At 48.1% G+C, this 21,041-nt stretch overlaps 1 protein-coding gene across 1 annotated transcript; it reads left to right on the forward strand.

The window, feature by feature from the left end:
- The first annotated feature begins 5,920 nt into the window (after window positions 1–5,920).
- Window positions 5,921–12,078, forward strand: GRPEL1 (GrpE like 1, mitochondrial). The gene is made up of 4 exons (XM_077280099.1): window positions 5,921–6,151; window positions 10,393–10,540; window positions 11,155–11,236; window positions 11,365–12,078. Exons 1-4 carry the CDS (start codon window positions 6,078–6,080, stop codon window positions 11,709–11,711), a joined length of 651 nt encoding a protein of 216 aa, XP_077136214.1. The 5' UTR covers window positions 5,921–6,077; the 3' UTR covers window positions 11,712–12,078.
- The last annotated feature ends 8,963 nt before the right edge of the window (window positions 12,079–21,041 follow it).

Below are 21,041 nucleotides of genomic sequence, written 5' to 3' on the forward strand. Positions count from 1 at the left end.
GAGGTCAGCTGGATCTTCTCCTTGGGGGCCTCCTGTAGGGACTGCACCGTCCGGGCCAGGGCAGCAACGCTCTTGGTTAGCTCCTGCATCTGGAGGCGGAGTCCTGCAGGGGAGTCGTCCTCTAGGCTCTGGCCGTCGGCCTCGGCGGCGACTGGGGCATCCGACGCCACCTCCTGGTGGTATGTGAGAGCGGGACGCCTGGGAGGTGCTGCACGGCTAGGCTGTCGCTCCTGCCATGCCTGGATAGCTTTATCCTTGAATTGCGCAAAAGTCAAGTCTGGATTTTGCATGGCCAGGAAGTGCAGTTGACCCCTTTGGTGGCTGCACAGGAGCCCTTCAATGAACCGTTCTTTCAGGAGTTTATCCTCATCTTGCACGCTGTCGGGGTCACTCTGCTTAATGGCCCGCAGCGCCTCCTGGAGATTAAGGGCATAGTCCCGTAAGCTATCCTGCGGTCTCTGTTTGCATACATAGAAAGTCAATTTAATCTCTGTAGCAGTGCGGGTATCAAAGGTGGCTTTAAGCTTTGCAAAAACCTGCTGTGCCGTTTCCTTATCCGCGGCGGGCCAGGACTTCATTTCTCTCAGAGCCGCCCCAAAGAGTTGGCCGGTTATCATATGAACCTTCTGAGGCTCTGTCAGGGGATAGAACTTGATCAGGCTGCAGATTCCTTCTTTAAAGTCAGTGAATGTATGTGACTCCCTGGAATATCGTGGGAGCCAGGCCGCTCCGGGCAGGTACGGCATAGAGAAGGGCATTATGGCTTTTGTGTTAGTGCCAGCGTCTGACTGGCTGAGGGGGGCAGCGGGTTCTGCGGCAACCGGTGGTTGTATTAGGGCCGCGGCTTCGCCCGCAGCGGGGCCCGGAGGTGCCCCTGCGTCCCCGGCTGCGGCCTCCTCCTCCGCTCCTCCCGACTCGGACATGACTGGCCCCTCCTCCACTAACCTGCTGGAGTTCAGAGTTCCTCTTCCGGGATTGGCACGTTACCGCGCTTTCTCGTTCCGCGCTTCTTTTGGCCGGTTCCGCCCACGAAGCTAAGGCTCCTCCCTCCGTGCACGGCAATGCTAATCGTGGCGGGAACTCTTGGCGGCAATTGGCAACACACAGTCTTTGCAATAAAGTACAGTCCAAGCACAGTAAATCACAGTTCCAAGGCACACATGACCTGATTGTTCAGGCTTAAGTAGATCCTGTTCGTGACGCCAAGTTGTAGCGCCCCCCCCCCACTGCCGCAGGGCCGAGGGGTACCCGGTACCGGGCCTCTGAGTCTCTGCTCTGGGGTTGTCACGGTGGCTAGACCCGGTCCGTGACCCTGCTGAGGGGCGCACAATGATAGATGTGGATGGTGCGGTGTAGCGCCGGTCGCAGTTAATAATGAGGACACCAGGTTGCAGTCTCTTTACCTCTTTACTGAAGGCTTCAGGTGTCCAATCCAGGGCACTGTTAACCGGGCTGTCTGAGACCGGCCGGTCCGAAGACACATCAGGAGTCCCTTTCACAGGTGGGAATCAGCGTCTACCTTCTAGCGCTTATGTGTTGTAGTCCTTCCCTGCTGAGCTCCCGGGATAGCCCTCACAACTGCTTCTGTCTGTCTCTGATGCTCGTTCTCTCCGTCCCCCAGATGATATGGCTAGGACGCACCCGTATGACGGGGTAGGCCTGGAGGTATTCTGGGACTCTAGAGTCGCCCCTCTCCCACAGCTGCCTCCGTTGTCTGCTTAGGTGTTTTAGTGAGACAGCCAACCTATAATTGGCTGTCCGGCCGTGGTTTGAAGTAATGCTTGTAGTCTCTTACTTGCTCGGCGTTCCGGCCACCGACTGTTGCCCCTCAGAAGGATGTTGCCTCGATCTTACAGCACGACTCCTTCTGGTTCTATCACTTCTTTGCTGTATCCCCGTTGCTCACTGGTTTGTGCTATTCTTAGGAGTCTGCCAGGATCCCATCCCTGACAGGTCCTCTCACTAGCTCTTCCCAGTTACTTCTCCCGGTCTTCCTGTCCAACCCCCAGTTTTACCAGAGTGTGAGGAGTGGCCTACTAGATAGAACCACTCCCCCTGGTGGCCGGAGTGTGAAGTGTAGTGTGAGTGTTACCTGGTCAGGTGAACTCCTTTAGTGCAATCAGACGTAACATCACTCCCCTTAGCGGCAGAGCGACGTTACTGCAACGACCAGGACTCTGGGGTGCTGCACTGTGAGCGATCCATTTTCATACATTGAAAAATGTAAGTGATAAAATATGGTTTCCTAGGTTTATAATAGAAATGTATCGGTAAAAATCAGATTCTACACGCATGTTCTGTGTGGGATCTGATTTTTTTTTTTTAACCCACCCATAGAGCAGAAGCTATTTTCAGGAAAGCTGGACTTGCTGAAAAAGAAGGAATGAAAATTGCTGGATTAATCAACAACCATCTTAAATACGCAGATGATACAACATTGATCGTCAGCCCTTCCTTCTATCTACACTTGTTGCTGAGTTTCAAGATGGAGAGCTTGAACATGGGACTGCTACTCAATACAAAGAGGACAAAGATACTGACTACTGCCAGGTACAACGGGAACACATTTGAGATGGACGGCGACGAACTGGATGTTGTTCGATGAGGACTGTTGCCTATTCGGATCAATGATCACTCAAGATTCAACGACGACACCGGAAGTCAATAGGAGAATAGCTATGGGCAAATCCACAAAAAAGTCAATGGACAAGGTCTACAAATCGAGGAACATTTCACTGGCGATGAAGACGTTGCTCATACATAGTCTGGTCTTTTCAGTGGTAACATACAGATGCAAAACCTGAATGACAGAGAGGCCTGCTCAGTTTGGAAGTTAGAGGGGCTGCTGCACTCTGTGATTGGCTGCAGTAGTCAGCTGCCTAAAAAAATTGTGTAATCCGTGAAGCATCCAATGACGTGTTCTTCTTGTCACCGACCGTCATCGCAAGCAATGATGATGGAGGAGGTAGCAACAGCAGACACTTCCACCCCCTGACGTGTCAGAGTATCGGGCGTGATGTCATTACAGAGCGCCCGCTGTTCTAAGATGTGCAGAGCTTCACACCACACGCTCAGCGCACCACACGCTCAGCGGTCCAGAGCATCGGGTAGGACAAGGAGAGCTGAGTATTGTATTTATCTTTCTTAATCAATGATTGGTGTCCATAATAGACTATGGAGGACCATGAGGGTGCAGTATATTGTATGGAGGACCATGGATGGGTGCATAATACTATATGGAAGATTATGATGAGCATATTATATTATGTGGAAGGTTATTTGGATATTATATATTATACTGTATACAAGCAATTATACAGTGTGAAGGTTTTTATGGGGTCCATGATACTGTGGTGAGGGCCATTTTACTATTTTGAGGGCTAGTGCTGGCCTTTATACAGCGTGGGGCTATTATACTACATGGAGGGCTGTGGGGCTTACAATTGGGGGATCATACTGTGTTCAGGTCACCATACTTTGCCTTGGGAGTTGAGGTGGGGTACAGTAGGGTCATTATCCTGTGCATGTAGAAGCCAATGTGGAGGACTTCACCATAGGGGTATCATACTGTGGCAATGAAAGAGGAATCTAGGACTTCAGCAGGATGAAAATTACTATGAAAAGGCTAGAAAGTTGTGAGATATGACCTTCTGTGACCCTGACAATTTTTGGGGGAGGGGTGGGGACATGATTTCTATGTACACCCCTGCTTACATGGCCATATTGACTGAAAAATAAAAAAGTTGGCGTGGAGAGGAGTGAACATTCATTTCACTTTAATAGTGGGCAGTGCCCGTTGCTTCCTGTCTGACACAGCGCAGCTGGGTGACGTCATCTTTAAGCGCGTAGATATTTCAGACAGAAAGCTGCCGGTGACAAAGATGTTTCTGGGATGTGCTGCGGCGGCGGGGAACGTTCGGAGAGGTGAGTGTTGCTGTGTGTCTGTTTGCGTGCGTGTGTATGCAGTGCGGTGCTTTGTGTGTGTATGCGGTGCGGTGCTTTGTGTGTGTATGCAGTGTGGTGCGGTGCTTTGTGTGTGTTCATGTGTTTGTGTGCGATGCAGTGCTTTGTGTGTGACAGAGCAGTGCAGAGCTGTGTGCGCGGTACCGTGTGTGTATTGGAGATTGGCAATGATGTGGGTGATGGAGAGAGCAGTGATGGGGTGGTGGGGGAGAAGGTAATGTTGATGGTGGTGGAAAGGACGATGGGGGGAGGCAATGATGGAGGTGGTGGAATGGGCAATGATGGGGTAGTGGGGGAGAAAGCAATGACGGAGGTGGTGGAAAGGGCAATGATGGGGTGGAGGGGGAGAACAATGATGTAGGTGGAGGGGGCTGCATTATTCTCTCAGGGGCTATGACATACTATATGAAGGGGGCAGCATTATGCCTTATGGGGGGCTGCATTATACCTTATGAGGGGGTTGCATTATACTCTGAGGAAGCTACATTATATTCTGTGGTGGGCTGCATTATACCCTATGTGGGTGCTACATTATATTCTATGTGGGGGGCTGCATTATACGTTATGAGGGGGTTGCATTATATTTTGTGGGGTGCTGCATTATACCCTATGAAGGGGGGCTGCTTTATATTCTATGGAGGCTGCATTATATTCCATGAGGGGGGCTACATTACATTTTATGAAGGGGGCTACACTATATTCTATGAGGGGGTTACATTATATTCTATGAGGGGGCTACCCCAACCCCCCAAAAAAAAGTCCCCATTGGTTGACATCCCCTTTAAAGCTAAAGCTAGTACTCTCGACTTTAGCAGTGAAGGTAGTAGTGTGGAGAAAGATCTCTCTTTGTGCAGCGGCTTCATTGTATGTAATGCAGATCTTGGGGAAAAAACTAAGATGCACTGGAAAAAAAATATAAAAAAGATTCTGAAATACAGAGATAAGAAAATGAAATGGAGACAAAAAGCTGCTCAGACAGTGAGGATAAGGACTGAGGAGGGAGCGCTGCAGACGGTGAGGGTAAGGACTGAGGAGGGAGCGCTGCAGACGGCGAGGGTAAGGACTGAGGAGGGAGCGCTGCAGACGGCGAGGATAAGGACTGGGGAGGGAGCGCTGCAGACGGCGAGGATAAGGACTGAGGAGGGAGCGCTGCAGACGGCGAGGATAAGGACGGAGGAGGGAGCGCTGCAGACGGCGAGGATAAGGACTGAGGAGGCAGCGCTGCAGACGGCGAGGATAAGGACTGAGGAGGGAGCGCTGCAGACGGCGAGGATAAGGACTGAGGAGGGAGCGCTGCAGACGGCGAGGATAAGGACTGAGGAGGGAGCGCTGCAGACGGCGAGGATAAGGACTGAGGAGGGAGCGCTGCAGACGGCGAGGATAAGGACTGAGGAGGGAGCGCTGCAGACGGCGAGGATAAGGACTGAGGAGGGAGCGCTGCAGACGGCGAGGATAAGGACGGAGGAGGGAGCGCTGCAGACGGCGAGGATAAGGACTGAGGAGGCAGCGCTGCAGACGGCGAGGATAAGGACTGAGGAGGGAGCGCTGCAGACGGCGAGGATAAGGACTGAGGAGGGAGCGCTGCAGACGGCGAGGATAAGGACGGAGGAGGGAGCGCTGCAGACGGCGAGGATAAGGACTGAGGAGGGAGCGCTGCAGACGGCGAGGATAAGGACTGAGGAGGCAGCGCTGCAGACGGCGAGGATAAGGACGGAGGAGGGAGCGCTGCAGACGGTGAGGATAAGGACGGAGGAGGGAGCGCTGCAGACGGTGAGGATAAGGACTGAGGAGGGAGCGCTGCAGACGGTGAGGATAAGGACTGCAGCCAGGGATGTAGCCAGCTTTTATATTGCAGGGAATCACATGAGCTGTCATCTCAGGCCCCGCCCACTCTCCAGCCTATCACTGCGCGTCCTCCCTCTCAACTTCATATCTGACATTTCAACTCCTCTACAACCTCTCTTGACTAGGTTGGCAGCATGACCTTGTTCCTTCTGCGCACGCGCAACACCATAGTCCTGGCGTCTCATTGGCTGAAGTATAATTTTGCAAGTTAGGTTGTGATGCGGCTTGTCCTCTGCGTGCAGTGCGCGTGAGTGCTAAGAGGGTCAGACATGGCGTCCAGGGGTCTGCGGATACTGGGGCACAACCTGAGCACAGCGCTGCGGACACACAGGGCGCCGCTCCGGTAAGAAGGAAGACACATTGCCCGCTGTAGTCGCCTTACTAGCGTGCTTATTCTTTCTCCGCTATGCTTGTAGTGCACGGAGGCATGCTGGGAATGGTAGTTCTCCGGGGTCAAGTCACATATAACTGTGCTGCTCACCTGTTGTTTTCTTTTTAGTCTTACATAGGACTGCGGTGTACAGAAGAGTGAAGGGCGATTACAAGCTCAGCTCTGCTACATCTGCACCGCCATTGTATAGCTATGACCCATTTATTTGTAAAAAAAAATAGAAACTTTTTTTTAAACAGTAAAATGTTAAAGAAATTTGCATCCCCCCTTTCCATTTGCCGAGTCCCCGACCGCGCGCCCCCTCCGCCGAGAGTCCCCGACCGCGCGCCCCCTCCGCCGAGAGTCCCCGACCGCGCGCCCCCTCCGCCGAGAGTCCCCGACCGCGCGCCCCCTCCGCCGAGAGTCCCCGACCGCGCGCCCCCTCCGCCGAGAGTCCCCGACCGCGCGCCCCCTCCGCCGAGAGTCCCCGACCGCGCGCCCCCTCCGCCGAGAGTCCCCGACCGCGCGTCCCCCTCCACTGCCGGACCTTCGCTATGATGGAGGCTGTATAGTATAGGCGCCCATGACGGCTCGCTCAGCTGCGTAGCCGCCTCGTTCATCATATGACCCCTCGTCCTTGGACGCTGCTAGTATCTGCTCGTAGTCTCTGCTTGTACAGGGTTGCATCATCCCTCTGTTTTGGCCGTTTCCTCACTTTTCTTTGAGCTCCAAGGATACAAACATTTGTGTAATATCCCAGTGTATTATGGCTTTATGGCCGGGCACTCACGGACATCACTATGGCCTATTAAATTCTATATAACCAATAACTGGAGAGCTAGGCCCATAATAAACTATGGCTACATTTTATATAGCTAATTTCCGGGGGTACCAAAGCATCCAATACATAATCTCATAATTACCACCAAATTAAATAATTATACTACAAAAGAGTATGTCAACTTATATCCAACCTTTATTATTAACAATCGCTTTACACAAAGACAAAAAAAACTAATTAAACCCCATAAAAGGAAAAATTGGGCAGTGTGGAGAAGATAATATATATTCATATATCAGTAAAATGGGGGCAAAGGGAAACATACAATGATCACAAACGCTAGGTATTACATAACCATATATAAATTATTAATATAACTAATGAGTGTACAGAGTGCTAGAGCCAAAAGTAACCAACCATGTACTTAATTAGAACAGTAAGAAAACTGTAAATTCCCTGCAATAGCATTTAGAATAATTAATAAAACAATATATTAGAGCCACCATATGCCGTTGTAAGTAGAAACCACACTACCCAGTAGCCCCGGCTCGTGTTTCGCGTGCAGCTTTGTCAGGGGGACCATAATATGTTTATAATAAAGGTTAGATATAATTTGATATACTCTGTTTTGGGGGTATACTGTCCTTTGGGAATCATTCCTGACTAATGATGGGTGAACACGAACAGTAAAGTTCGGGGTCTGTACCAGATGTCTAGTGTCAATGCAAGGACCCTGAACATGGACTCCGTATTCCTGTTCGGGTTCGTAAGCCCAAACAACACTTGCAGTACAGCCAATCAACAAGCTTTTCTGGTGTGGGCACTTCTTGCCCCATCATTGCTATGTCAAGTATTGGCATGGCTATGATTGGCTGGAGCATAGTGTAAAAATAAGAGATGTACGGTTCCCTCTTCTTTTTTTTTTTTTTTTTTTTTATTACAAGTGCAGGTAAAGCCGACAGTTGTAGGCAGCAGCCCTCGGCTGTCAGCTTTATCTCGGCTGGTTATCAAAACATAGGTGTCCCCATGCCATTTAAAAAAAAATTAAATAATTTTGAAAAACACATCGTGAGGTCTCCCCCATTTTTGTTAATCCGCCAAGCTAAAGCAGACAGCTGGGGGCCTGAAATTAATAGGCTGGGAAGGGGTCATGGATATTGGCCCCCTTTCAGACTAAAAACATCAGCCCTCAGCCCCCCCAGAAATGGCACATCTATTAGATGCACTGATTCTGGCGCTTTGCCGGACTCTTCCCATTTGACCTGGTACAGTGGTAGTGGGTTAATAGTTGTGGGATTGATGTCAGCTTTGTAGATACATTCTATCTGCACCGATACACTGTGCCAAACTAACAGAACATTACTAACCCCATAATCAAAAGAGAAAAAGGCACAATCACATAGAAAAGTCCTTTAATTGAACACTCCCTGACAGATACCCTCTTTTACGCATTTATTAGCATAAAATTAAAAATATGGAAGCCAACTAATCAGGTGTCCGCAGATAATCCATAATAATGAGGTCCCGTGACGATCACCCCAACTGTCTGCTTTCCCTCAGCTGGTTAGTAAAAATAAGGGGGACCTCATGCCAATTTTTACTTTCATGTATTAGTTAAATACATGTACAATACAATAAATACGCACTGCACTAATTATCTCACTGACATATTTCTTGTTATGCACATACACCGGCTGGAGAATACTCTCATCAGTGTACGCTTCCTCTCACTGCAATCAGCAAGATGACTCTTACATTGATGAGAGTAGTAGTCATCATCCACCGACACCTGAACGGCGGTAGCCTTTTCACCGCCGATCACAACTGCTGTCATCTGTGTGACTGCATGGGAACTGCAGCGTTGTGACTGGCGGTAAGTTTACCGATGATCAGAGCGCTGATCGGGCCCCCCATTCATTTCATTGGGGTTTGGGCACTGTTCTGGTACCCGAACCAAACCTTTTTTTTTTATTTTTTTTTTTATTAAGTTCGGCCGAACCCGATGGACTCGAACATGCACATTGTTACCAATAATTGGGAACATTACGGTACATACCTAAAAGGCGTAAGCAGTGCTCTGAGCTGAACGGCTCATACTCTGGGCCGATACATTCTATCTGCACCGATACACTGTGCCAAACTAACAGAACAAGACAGCAATATGCGCAGCAGAAGTATGCTCCCTGTAGATGATTGCCTAGACTTAGAGGGGTTGTCCGGCCTTGGGGTACAAGTGTGCAGTCACTCTATGTGACTGTAGACTTGAGTCCACACAGTACACACTGTGAGGATTCTCTAGTGCTGGTGCTGATTAGCATACTTTCTGCCACTTTCCCACTAGACGTGTACTTTTGTATTGAGCGAGGCTGCCCACTTCTAGTCGGCACATGCTCCCATGTAAGCAAATTGCATACTTGCGGCAAAGCGTCCTGTGTACAAAATATCGCTGTACCCCAACCATGAAAGATGGTAAAAATGGCTTTATTGAAAACGTAAGTGCTGAACAAAATAAAAACACATAAACAGTGACAACAGTCAAGGAAAGACAAGAGAATTGCCATATTTTTCAGACTATAAGACACACCTAGATTTTAGAGGCGGAAAATAGAAAAAAAAAATTGAAGCAAAAAATGTGGTCAATTCTGTACTGATATCTCCCATCCTGATATATATGTGTATGTATGTCCCAAATCCAGGTATGCGTGGCCTTCATCAGAAAAACATTAAACCAAATAAACCATTCTACTTACTTAAAGGGAACCTGTCACCCCCAAAATCGAAGGTGAGCTAAGCCCCCGATTGTATCCTGAAAGATGAGAAAAAGAGGTTAGATTATACTCACCCAGGGGTGGTGCCGATTCTGTTCTTGTCCGATGGGTGTCGCGGTCCGGGGCCTCCTATCTTCTTACGATGACGTACTCTTCTTTTCTTCACGCTGCGGCTCCTGCGCAGGCGTACTTTATCTCCCTGTTGAGGACAGAACAAAGTACTGCAGTGCGCAGGTGCTGGGCCTCTCTGACCTTTCCCGGTGCCTGCGCACTGTAGTACTTTGTTCTGCCCTCAACAGGGAGATAAAGTACGCCTGCGCCGGAGCCGCAGCGTGAAGACAAGAAGAGGACGTCATCGTAAGAAGATGGGAGGCCCCGGACCGCGACGCCCATCGGACAAGAACAGAACCGGGACCGCCCCTGGGTGAGTATAATCTAACCTCTTTTTCTCATCTTTCAGGATTCATCGGGGGCTTATCTACAGCATTACAGAATGCATTACAGAATGCTGTAGATAAGCCCCTGATGCCGGTGGGCTTAGCTCATCTTCGATTTTGGGGGTGACAGGTTCCCTTTAAATACAAGCATTTTTTTGCAACAATGGCCATTAATACTATAATGATGGGGTCAATCAATAACCCAGATTCTGCCTTTTTGTACATTAGGACGTGTCCACAGCTGATGTGCACAGCGGCTCAGCAGCCAAATAACCCGGAGAGCGAGGAGGAGAAGGGTAAAAAGCGAGGGGAGGAGAGCACAGAACAGCTGAGCGCAGAGAAGGCGAAGCTGGAAGATCAAGTGAAAGAGGTTACGGTGAGTAAATAAAAAGATCTGCAGAACCCTGGACCCTCCGCCATGTCTTTGGCCACCAGATCAGAGCCATGCAATCCTCCCAACTACCTGCATGATGTTGAATCTCCCGCACCTCTTCTGATTTGTAGGCCCTGCGCGATGTTTTGGGCGCTCCTACTAATCAGAAGAGGTTCCAGGGAAGCCAGCAGGTAGGAGAAAGTTCAGAGCTCTGGTCAATTTTGATCATCTCCATCATCAAGCTGTGGCTTTTTTGGCTGTTTTGAAACTACATATCCCAGCAGGTCCTGACAGGGGAGTACACCAGGTTTCTAACCCCTGTGTGTATTTTCTGTCTCTAGCGCCACCTTATAGCTAAATTCTTGTAATGTCAAACGAGCCATGACTTGTCGTCATTCTTGGGCGAAACAAGGATTAGACTTTGGATTTACAAATGACCGATCCTTTGTATGACACATACCCGGATGAGATTGCAGAGGCGGTCGGTGCAGTGATGGGCGATCACTGTTGCATCCAAGCCTACATGTTCCCTTTCGAGGCCGACAGTATGGCTGCCATGGTCACTCTGATTTTACCCCAGGGGTGAAGGTTCCTAATAATTGTCTTTGTCTCTCCAGGATAAATACAAGCGGGCCTTAGCAGATACAGAGAACCTGAGGCAAAGGAGCCAAAAAATGTTGGAAGATGCAAAATTGTACGGTGAGTAGCTAGCATCGTCTGTCACCCACACGGCCGGCCTTCGCTCACTTACCACTCTGACATTTATGGTACATCCTGTAGATACAATGGAGACCGATTATTATATTTTTATTTCCTTATATCTGAAGGAATACAAGGATTCTGCAAGGATTTACTGGAAGTGGCCGACATCTTGGAGAAAGCGACTCAGAGCGTCCCCAAGGAAGAAATCAAGGATCAAAACCCTCATCTGAAGAACCTCTACGAAGGGCTGGTGATGACTCAAGTCCAGATGCAAAAAGTTTTTACGAAGCATGGAATAGTCAAGCTCAATCCAGTGGGTGCAAAGTTTGATCCGTACGAGCACGAAGCCTTATTCCACAGCCCGGTGGAGGGCAAGGAGCCTGGCACAGTAGCCTTAGTCACTAAAGTGGGCTACAAGCTGCATGAACGTACATTGAGGCCGGCCCTGGTAGGAGTTGTAAAAGGAACATAAGTCCGTTTTTAATATCTACGTTGTACCGTCGCTAAGCAGAGGAGTATTTTATTACATCATTTGACCAATTCCATTCTAGAAATATTAACGCCTCTTCAAATTAGGCAGGGAAATGGTCAATGTCCCAGGAGTAAAGCTGATGAGTATCATATACCAGAACTGGGCTCTGCCAGCGGCGACTTTTACTGAGACTTGCATTCCAATATTGTGCTCCTATCGCACAGCGGATGATGCTGACGGACTGAATGTTGCATATAATTATGATAATGTCTGGTCAGTACGCTGCAGGGTTACCGCCTGTCTGTTCTCCTGCAGCGCGTGTTTCTTGGATATATTACCCGGAATAAATATTTTTCACAATATATAATTTATGAACAAGATGCTTACTCTGCCGTTCTCTAAAGTCCAATATCTACATAATTACGGGTGTAGACAGACGGCCGTATTTCTCGTGTGAGGAGCGCAGTGCACTGCACGGACTGGCCCGGCACCTCTCCTGACCTAAGCGTGAGATATTTCTATGCAGCTGTCATGCTCAGGTCAGGCGGGCCGACGGTGAGTCCGAGGATTGCGAAGTGATCCTCGCATGAGAAATACGGTCGTCTGCTTACCTCAGGTTACAATTTTGCACTGAGAAATTCCCTAATCTTTATAGTGATTACATCAATGCACAGAAGTAGATAAAGACATAATACACATTCAGGGCATTTTTTGTTTTTTTACTTAAAGGGGGTGTCTGTCACTAGGTCAAAAGTGATCTGGTTTTGCTCTCATTTTATTCCTGCTGCTCCCCCGAGTATTCTATTTTAGTGAGCATGGCTAATCGTGCAGTAATGCAGAGCAGCCTAAAGACACGCCCATGAGGATCCTGTGAGCCACACCCCAATGTTAATTTTTTTTAAACAGTAAATAAAAAGGCCCATTCATATAGTGTACTGGAAAACAGGAAAAAAAATTCCAAGTGTGTTGAAATTGCAAAAAAAAATGCAATTCCACAATTTCTTTTTTTATTTACCTTTTTTCACTATATGGTAAAACTGACCTAGAAGTAGGAGAAAAGTGGGGCGTGCAATATTATTCGGTCCCTTTAACTTAATACTTTGTTGCTCCACCTTTTTCTGCGATTACAGCTGCAAGTCGCTTGCGGTTTGTCTCTATCAGTTTTGTACATCGAGAGACTGAAATTCTTGCCCATTCTTCCTTGGCAAACAGCTCGAGCTCAGTGAGGTTTGATGGAGATTGTTTGTGAACAGCAGTTTTCAGCTCTTTCCACAGATTCTCGATTGGATTGAGGTCTGGACTTTGACTTGGCCATTCTAACACCTGGATATGTTTATTTGTGAAGCATTCCATTGTAGATTTTGCTTTATGTTTGGGATCATTGTCTTGTTGGAAGACAAATCTCCGTCCCAGTTTCAGGACTTTTGCAAACTCCAACAGGTTTTCTTCAAGAATGGTCCTGTATTAGGCTCCATCCATCTTCCCATCAATTTTAACCATCTTCCCTGTCCCTGCTGAAGAAAAGCAGGCCCAAACCATGATGCTGCCACCACCATGTTTGACAGGGGGGATGGTGTGGTCAGGGTGATGAGCTGTGTTGCCTTTACGCCAAAGACATCGTTTGGCATTGTTGCCAGAAAGTTCGATTTTGGTTTCATCTGACCAGAGCACCTTCTTCCACATGTTTGGTGTCTCCCAGGTGGCTTGTTGCAAACTTTAAGCACCACTTTTTATGGATATCTTTGAGAAATGGCTTTCTTCTTGCCACTCTTCCATAAAAGCCAGATTTGTGCAGTGTACAACTGATTGTTGTCCTATGGACAGACTGTCCCACCTCAGCTGTAGATCTCTGCAGATCATCCAGAGTGATCATGGGCCTCTTGGCTGCATCTCTGATCAGTCTTCTCCTTGTTTGAGATGAAAGTTTAGAGGGACGGCCGGGTCTTGGTAGATTTGCAGTGGTATGATACTCCTTCCATTTCAATATGATCGCTTGCACAGTGCTCCTTGGGATGTTTAAAGCTTTGGAAATCATTTTGTATCCAAATCCGGCTTTAAACTTCTCCACAACAGTATCACGGACCTGCCTGTTGTGTTCCTTGGTTTTCATGATGCTCTCTGTGCTTCAAACAGAACCCTGAGACTATCACAGAGCAGGAGCATTTATACGGAGACTTGATTACACACAGGTGGATTATATTTATCATCAAAAGGCATTTAGGACAACATTGGATCATTCAGAGATCCACAATGAACTTCTGGAGTGAAAGTAAAGGGGCTGAATAATGTTGCACGCCCCACTTTTCAGTTTTTGAATTTTCACAAAAATTTAAAATTACCAATAAATTTCGTTCAACTTCACAATTGTGTTCCACTTGTTGATTCTTCACCAAAAATGTACATTTGGTATCTTTGTTTAAAGCATGATATGTGGGAAAAGTTCCAGGGAGCCGAATACGTTCGCAAGGCACTGTATGTTACAAACAGAGTGATCTATTTCAAGTGTTTATTTCTGTTAATGTTGATGATGTTGAAATGTATGTTCAGTAACTGCACTCAATACTTGGTCGGGGCTCCTTTTTGCATCAATTACTGCATCAATGTGTCGTGGCATGGAGGCGATCAGCCTGTGGCACTGCTGAGGGGTTATGGAAGCCCATGTTGCTTTGATAGCAGCCTTCAGCTCGTCTGCATTGTTGGGTCTGGTGTCTCATCTTCCTCTTGACAATACCACATAGATTCTCTATGGAATTAAGGTCACACGAGTTTGCTGCCAATCAAGCACAGTGATACTGTTGTTTGTAAACCAGGTATTGGTACTTTTGGCAGTGTGGACAGGGGCCAAGTCGTGCAGGAGAATAAAATTTCCATCTCCAAAAAGCTTGTTGGCAGAGGGAAGCATGAAGTGCTCTAAAATGTCCTGGTAGACGGCTGCGCTGACTTTGGTCTTGATAAAACACAGCGGACCTACACCAGCAGATGACATGGCTCCCCAAACCATCACCTCCAGCAGCTTGGATTGTGGCCTCTCCACTCTTCCTCTAGACTCTGGGACCTTGATTTCCAAATGAAATGCAAAATTTACTTTCATCTGAAAACACCTTGGACCACTGACAACAGTCCAGTTCTTTTTCTCCTTGGCCCAGGTAATACGCTTCTCGTGTTGTCTATTGGTCATGAGTGGCCTGACACAAGGAGTGACACTTGTAGCCCATGTCCTGGATACGTCTGTGTGCGGTGGCTCTTGAAGCAATGACTCCAGCAGCAGTCCACTCCTTGTGAATTTCCCTCACATTTTTGATTGGCCTTTACTTAATAATCCTTTCAAGGCTGCGGTTATCCCGGCTGCTTGTGCACCTTTTTCTACCACACTTTTCTCTATCCCCATGATGGCACCACGGAGAGAGAGGGGTCCGCCCCCAGGGACAGGAAACCTACAGGTGAAAAAGGGCGTACCTCTCTCCCACATCAGTTGGTTTCCTGTCCCTGACGGGGAACCTACAGCTCGTACCTGAAGGATTCTTCGTGGGATTCCAGGGGCTGATGCAGTCGACTTTCTAACAGGGGGCGCCCTGTTACGGCTGGGTCAAGCGGTTTTTTCCCCTCTTTTTCTCCCTTTCCTGAAGCACCACCACAGAGGTCGGCGGGCCTCATGGGTGAGTGGAGGAAGGCAGTGAAAGGATCCAGTCTGCCTTCCACGGAAAAAAAAAAAAAAAAAAAGAGGGGGGAAGGAGCGGGTGACGGCGGTCACCGGAGGACTCTTGATAGTAATATGGGGGTAGCGGCGGCTACTTTACCATAAAAACCCAAGTAAGAACGGGGAGGACGCCGGCGTCATTACCAATAAATCGGTGTGGGCGTCGGAAAAGGAGCGCCGGTGCGCTCACCGGCGCCATCACCGCAAAAACGCAGCGCTAGTGCGCGCGCGCGCCGGCGTCCCAGTATATTCATTCCCTCATGTGAGGCCGACGAATTAGAGAACCGGAAGTTGGGCGGGCGCATGCGCAAACCGTCACTTCCGGTCTCGCCGGCACAAATGCAAAAAAGAACGCCAGCATTTGGAAAAAGGTGGCAAATTCAAACTCCAAATGCACCAGACAGTGCGGAGGCCACCATGAGCGAAAGCGAGCAGCAGGTTATGCAGGAAGCTGTCCAGCGATCTCCTGAGCAGGCACAAGTGCAGCGGCGTCTACACCCACAGCAGCAGCGCAAAGGAAACTCTTCCTCTGTACAGCGCAGCAGCAGCGGACGATCAGAGTCTCAACGCAGTCGGGGGTCTGCAAAAACCACACGGCCGGTGACGATTCCAGCGGATACAGTCCCCAGGCCCGAGACGGTATCTCTGATCCACAGGGGGTGAGTGATCTACGTGAAAGTGCTGAGTTTAATATAGGGCTCTTTTTTGTTTTTAGGGGAGAAAAAGTACAGCCAAAACTAAGCACAAAGAATGTGCCATATGTTCAGACGAGCTGCCTTCCTCCTGGGACAAGAGATTATGCAGCGTCTGTATAAAAAAGACAATTCAGGAGGAAACCCCATCATTTGCATCCGAATTAAAGTCATTAATAAAAAGCCAGGTGGAAAGTGCCATTAAAGGCATTAAAGCCAAAAAGAAAAAACATAGAAAAACACCTGAGTCCCCTGTGTCTAGTGCGGACGAGTCAGAAAGTGAACTATCTGACTCAAGTAATTCGTCAGCCTCTGACACCTCTTCAGTATCCTCTGAGGGAGGCCGCAGTTGCTTCCCTATCGAGGAAACAGACGCTTTAGTGAAAGCAGTCAGAGCAACAATGGGGCTAGTGGAGGAGCGACCTAAAAGAACAGCGCAGGACATAATGTTCAGCGGTCTGGAACAAAAAAGAAAAAGAGCATTCCCAGTAAATGAGAAAATTCACTCTCTAATCAAAAGAGAGTGGAAAAAAACCAGACAAAAAAGTTCTCCTCACCCCTAAAAGAAAATACCCGTTTGATGACCCAGCCTGCTCGTCCTGGAGTAAGGCACCAAAATTAGATGTGGCCATAGCAAAGGCCTCAAAAAAGTTTGCCCTACCTTTTGAGGACATGGGCACCTTAAAAGATCCGATGGACAAAAAAGCCGAGGTTTTCCTAAAAAACTCCTGGGAAGCGGCAGGAGGTGGGCTTAAACCAGCTGTCGCGGCCACCTGCACGGCTCGCGCGCTAATGGTGTGGCTCGAGCACTTGGATTCCCAATTAAAGGAGAAAGTCTCAAGAGACACAATTCAGAAATCAGTGTCCGTAATGAAAGGTGCAGCAGCCTTTTTGGCGGATGCATCCGTAGACTCGGCCAGACTAGCAGCCAGGGCTGCTGCTTTTTCGAACGCCGCAAGACGGGCCCTGTGGCTGAAATGTTGGCCAGGGGACCTTCAGACAAAAACAAAACTGTGTTCAATACCCTGTGAGGGTGAATTCTTGTTCGGCGCAACGCTAGATGACATCCTCGAGAAAGCCGAGGACAAGAAAAAGTCTTTCCCTGGTTTCCCCAACCAGTCGTACAGACGTTCCTTTCGGAATAAAAAATTTATGCGGAGAAAACCTCCGAAAGGGAACAAAGAAACATGGGAGGATAAAAGAAATAAAACCAGAGGGTTCCTATTCAACAAACCCACTCCCGACAACAAGAAAACTCAATGAAGGTGTCCCCCAGGTTGGCGGGAGACTGACAGGGTTTCTCCCAGCCTGGGAAAAAATTTCAAGCAGTCCCTGGATACTAGGCATAGTACGAGAAGGGCTCAAACTAAAGTTCCGCATTCCCCCCAACAACCTCTTCATGGTGACACCACAGAGACAGTCTCAAGAACAGTCGGCTCTTCAGGAAGAGATTCTAGGCCTAATCCAGAAGGAAGTCCTACAGGAAGTCCCTCACCAGGAAAGAGGCATGGGCTTCTACTCTCCCCTCTTCCTCCGAAAGAAGCCAGATGGATCATACAGGACAATAATAAATCTAAAAAAGTTAAACAGTTTTCTCGAGATCCCACACTTCAAAATGGAGACAATAAAATCTTGCGTAAAAATACTCTTTCCCAGCTGTTTCATGACTGTTCTAGACCTACGAGATGCATACTATCATGTACCAATCCACAAGGATCATCACAAGTACCTCCGGCTAGCAGTGAATATCCAGGGGGAGGTGAAACATTATCAGTTTCGGGCCCTCCCTTTTGGGTTAGCTATCGCACCCCGGGTGTTCACGAAACTAATGTCGGAAGTGATGGCTCATATACGAGAACAGAATATCCTGATAGTTCCCTACCTGGACGACCTCCTTGTAGCAGGGACATCATTCCATCACTGCAAACAGCAGTTGGATTTGGTTATGACTTCTCTGTCAAGCCTAGGTTGGCTGTTGAACCTTACCAAATCCAAAGTAGTCCCATCACAGGTACAGGAGTACTTGGGGATAGTCCTCGATTCAACCACACAAACGTGTTATCTTCCTCAGGGGAAGATTCAAAAAATGACACAGGCAGCGGTACAGTTGTCAACATCTCCGGTCACCACACTCAGGAAAGCCATGTCCCTGCTGGGCTCCATGACATCCTGTATCCCGGCAGTGCAGTGGGCACAATGCCATTCCCGGGACTTACAATGGGAGACTTTAAGTTCAAGCCTCTGTCTGGGAGGAAATTTAGACGGGCAGTTAAGCATATCACCAACTACGATACACTCCCTACGGTGGTGGGCGGACCCGATAAATCTTACCAAGGGGGTCCCCTGGTCGCTACCAACAGAAAAAATCCTAACGACGGATGCAAGCCCCTGGGGGTGGGGTGCTCATATAGACGGTCAGGTGACACAAGGGAACTGGAGCAAAAATCAAGAGCTAACCTCATCAAATATGAAAGAACTGCTAGCGGTAAAATTCGCCCTAATACACTTTCTAAAAATCATCCGCTCCCACCACGTAAAAGTTTTCTCGGACAATCAGGTAGTGGTAGCATACCTAAACCACCAAGGGGGCACCAGGTCACAAACACTGATGGAAGAAACCCGATCCATCTTCTACATTGCAGAACACAATCTGAAGTCCCTGACGGCCCTTTACATAAAGGGTTCAGAAAACCAGACCGCAGACTTCCTCAGCAGAACACGCTTGAAACAGGGGGAGTGGGAGCTGAAACAGTCGGTATTCAACCAAATAGTGAAGCGTTGGGGAGAGCCAGAAATAGACCTATTTGCAGACTATCAGAACCGGAAAGTGAGGAAGTTCTGCTCAATCGACCCCCGGGGAGGGCCAGTAGCTCTGGACGCTCTCACAGTCCCCTGGAACTATCGCCTCTCCTACGCATTCCCTCCAATATCCCTCATTCCCCTAGTCTTGAGGAAAATTCGGGAGGAGGGGGCAACAGTGATAATCATAGCTCCATTCTGGCCTCGCAGAATATGGTTTTCTTGGCTGAGGAAGATGTCCTTAGACAGCCCGTGGGTTCTACCAGACACGCAAAATCTATTATCCCAGGGCCCAGTGTGTCACCCCAATGTAAAAAGCCTACATATGACAGCCTGGCTTTTGAAAGGAAGCTGTTAAGTAACAAAGGGTTTTCATCCAATCTGGTGTCCACATTACTACAAAGTAGGAAACCCGTAACCACCAAAATATATGGCAAAGTGTGGAAAAAATTCATGTCTGTATCAGGGGCTGACCCAGGGGGGGAAATCCCAATAGATAAAATTCTCGAATTCCTGCAAAAGGGTTTGGAAAAAGGGCTAGCTACAAGTACTCTAAAAGTTCAGGTAGCAGCCTTGGGAGCGCTGTATAATTACGACCTAGCCAGAAACCGATGGATCATGAGATTCATCAAAGCCTCGGGTAGATCAAGACCGGTTCCTTTGCATAATGCCCCTCCATGGGATTTAAACCTTGTTCTAAATGCACTAACCAAATCTCCTTTTGAGCCCTTAGCAGACGCACCCCTAAAGATTCTATCTTTAAAAACAACACTCTTAGTGGCCCTAACCTCAGCCCGTCGCGTTAGTGACATACAAGCATTGTCCGCGTGTCCTCCCTTCACTCAAATTCTCGAGGACAGAGTCATTCTAAAAACAGACCCGGCTTACCTCCCAAAAGTCGCGTCTCAATTTCACAGGACACAAGAGGTCTCCCTGCCCTCATTCTGTCCCAACCCCAAGAATGAGGGAGAAAAAACACTACATACCCTTGACGTTAGGAGGTGCCTACTCCAATACTTGTCAGCCACTAGGGAGTGCAGGAAGGATAGGGCTCTGTTTGTCTGCTTCCAGGGTCCACGGAAGGGACAGAAAGCGTCAAAAGCTACGCTAGCGAGGTGGATAAGAGATGCCATCGCCCTATCCTACTCTTCCAGCGGGGCGGCCATCCCGGAGAATATAAAAGCGCACTCGACCAGAGCAGTGGCATCATCCTGGGCGGAAAAAGCGGGCGCTTCAATACAACAGATATGTAGAGCGGCCACTTGGTCTTCCCAGTCTACATTTTTCAAACACTACCGCTTAGACTTGACCTCCTCTGATCTCACCTTTGGTCGAAGGGTTCTAGAGGCAGTGGTCCCTCCCTAAAAAGTTACAAATCTATGTAAATCTCTCCGTGGTGCCATCATGGGGATAGAGAAAATAGTAGTTACTTACCGATAACGGTATTTCTCTGATCCCATGATGGCACCCGTATATTCCCTCCCTTTTCACACACAGGTGTGCACACTATAATGTATAGTTAGTTACCCTTAGTCACGGTGCCTCTGTTAAGTAAAAATTGTTAAGTTTAATTTATGTAAATATCAAATTGCAGCTGAAGTTCTGTATAAGGCTCTGTTAACCAACTGATGTGGGAGAGAGGTACGCCCTTTTTCACCTGTAGGTTTCCTGTCCCTGGGGGCGGACCCCTCTCTCCGTGGTGCCATCATGGGATCAGAGAAATACCGTTATCGGTAAGTAACTACTATTTTTTCTTCCACTCAACTTTCCATTAATGTGCTTGGATGCAGCACTCTGTGAACAGCCAGCTTCTTTAGCAATGACCTTTAGTGGCTTACCCTCCTTGTGGAGTGTCAATGACTGCCTTTTGGAAATCTGTCAAGTCAGCAGTCTTTCCCATGATTGTAGAGCCTACTGACACTGACTTAGCAAGCATTTGCAGGTGTTTTTTTTGTTAAGTATTCTAATTTACTGAGATAATGACTTTTGGGTTTATTTGCTGTAAGCCATAATCATCAACATTAACAGAAATAAACACGTGAAATAGATCACTTTGTAATGACTCTATATGAGTTTGACTTTTTGTATTGAAGAACTGAAATAAATTAACTTTTTGATGATTATTCTACTTTTTTTTTTTTT

This window comes from Ranitomeya variabilis, chromosome 1, assembly GCF_051348905.1.
Source record: "Ranitomeya variabilis isolate aRanVar5 chromosome 1, aRanVar5.hap1, whole genome shotgun sequence".
In the NCBI taxonomy this organism is placed as follows: Eukaryota; Metazoa; Chordata; class Amphibia; order Anura; family Dendrobatidae; genus Ranitomeya; species Ranitomeya variabilis.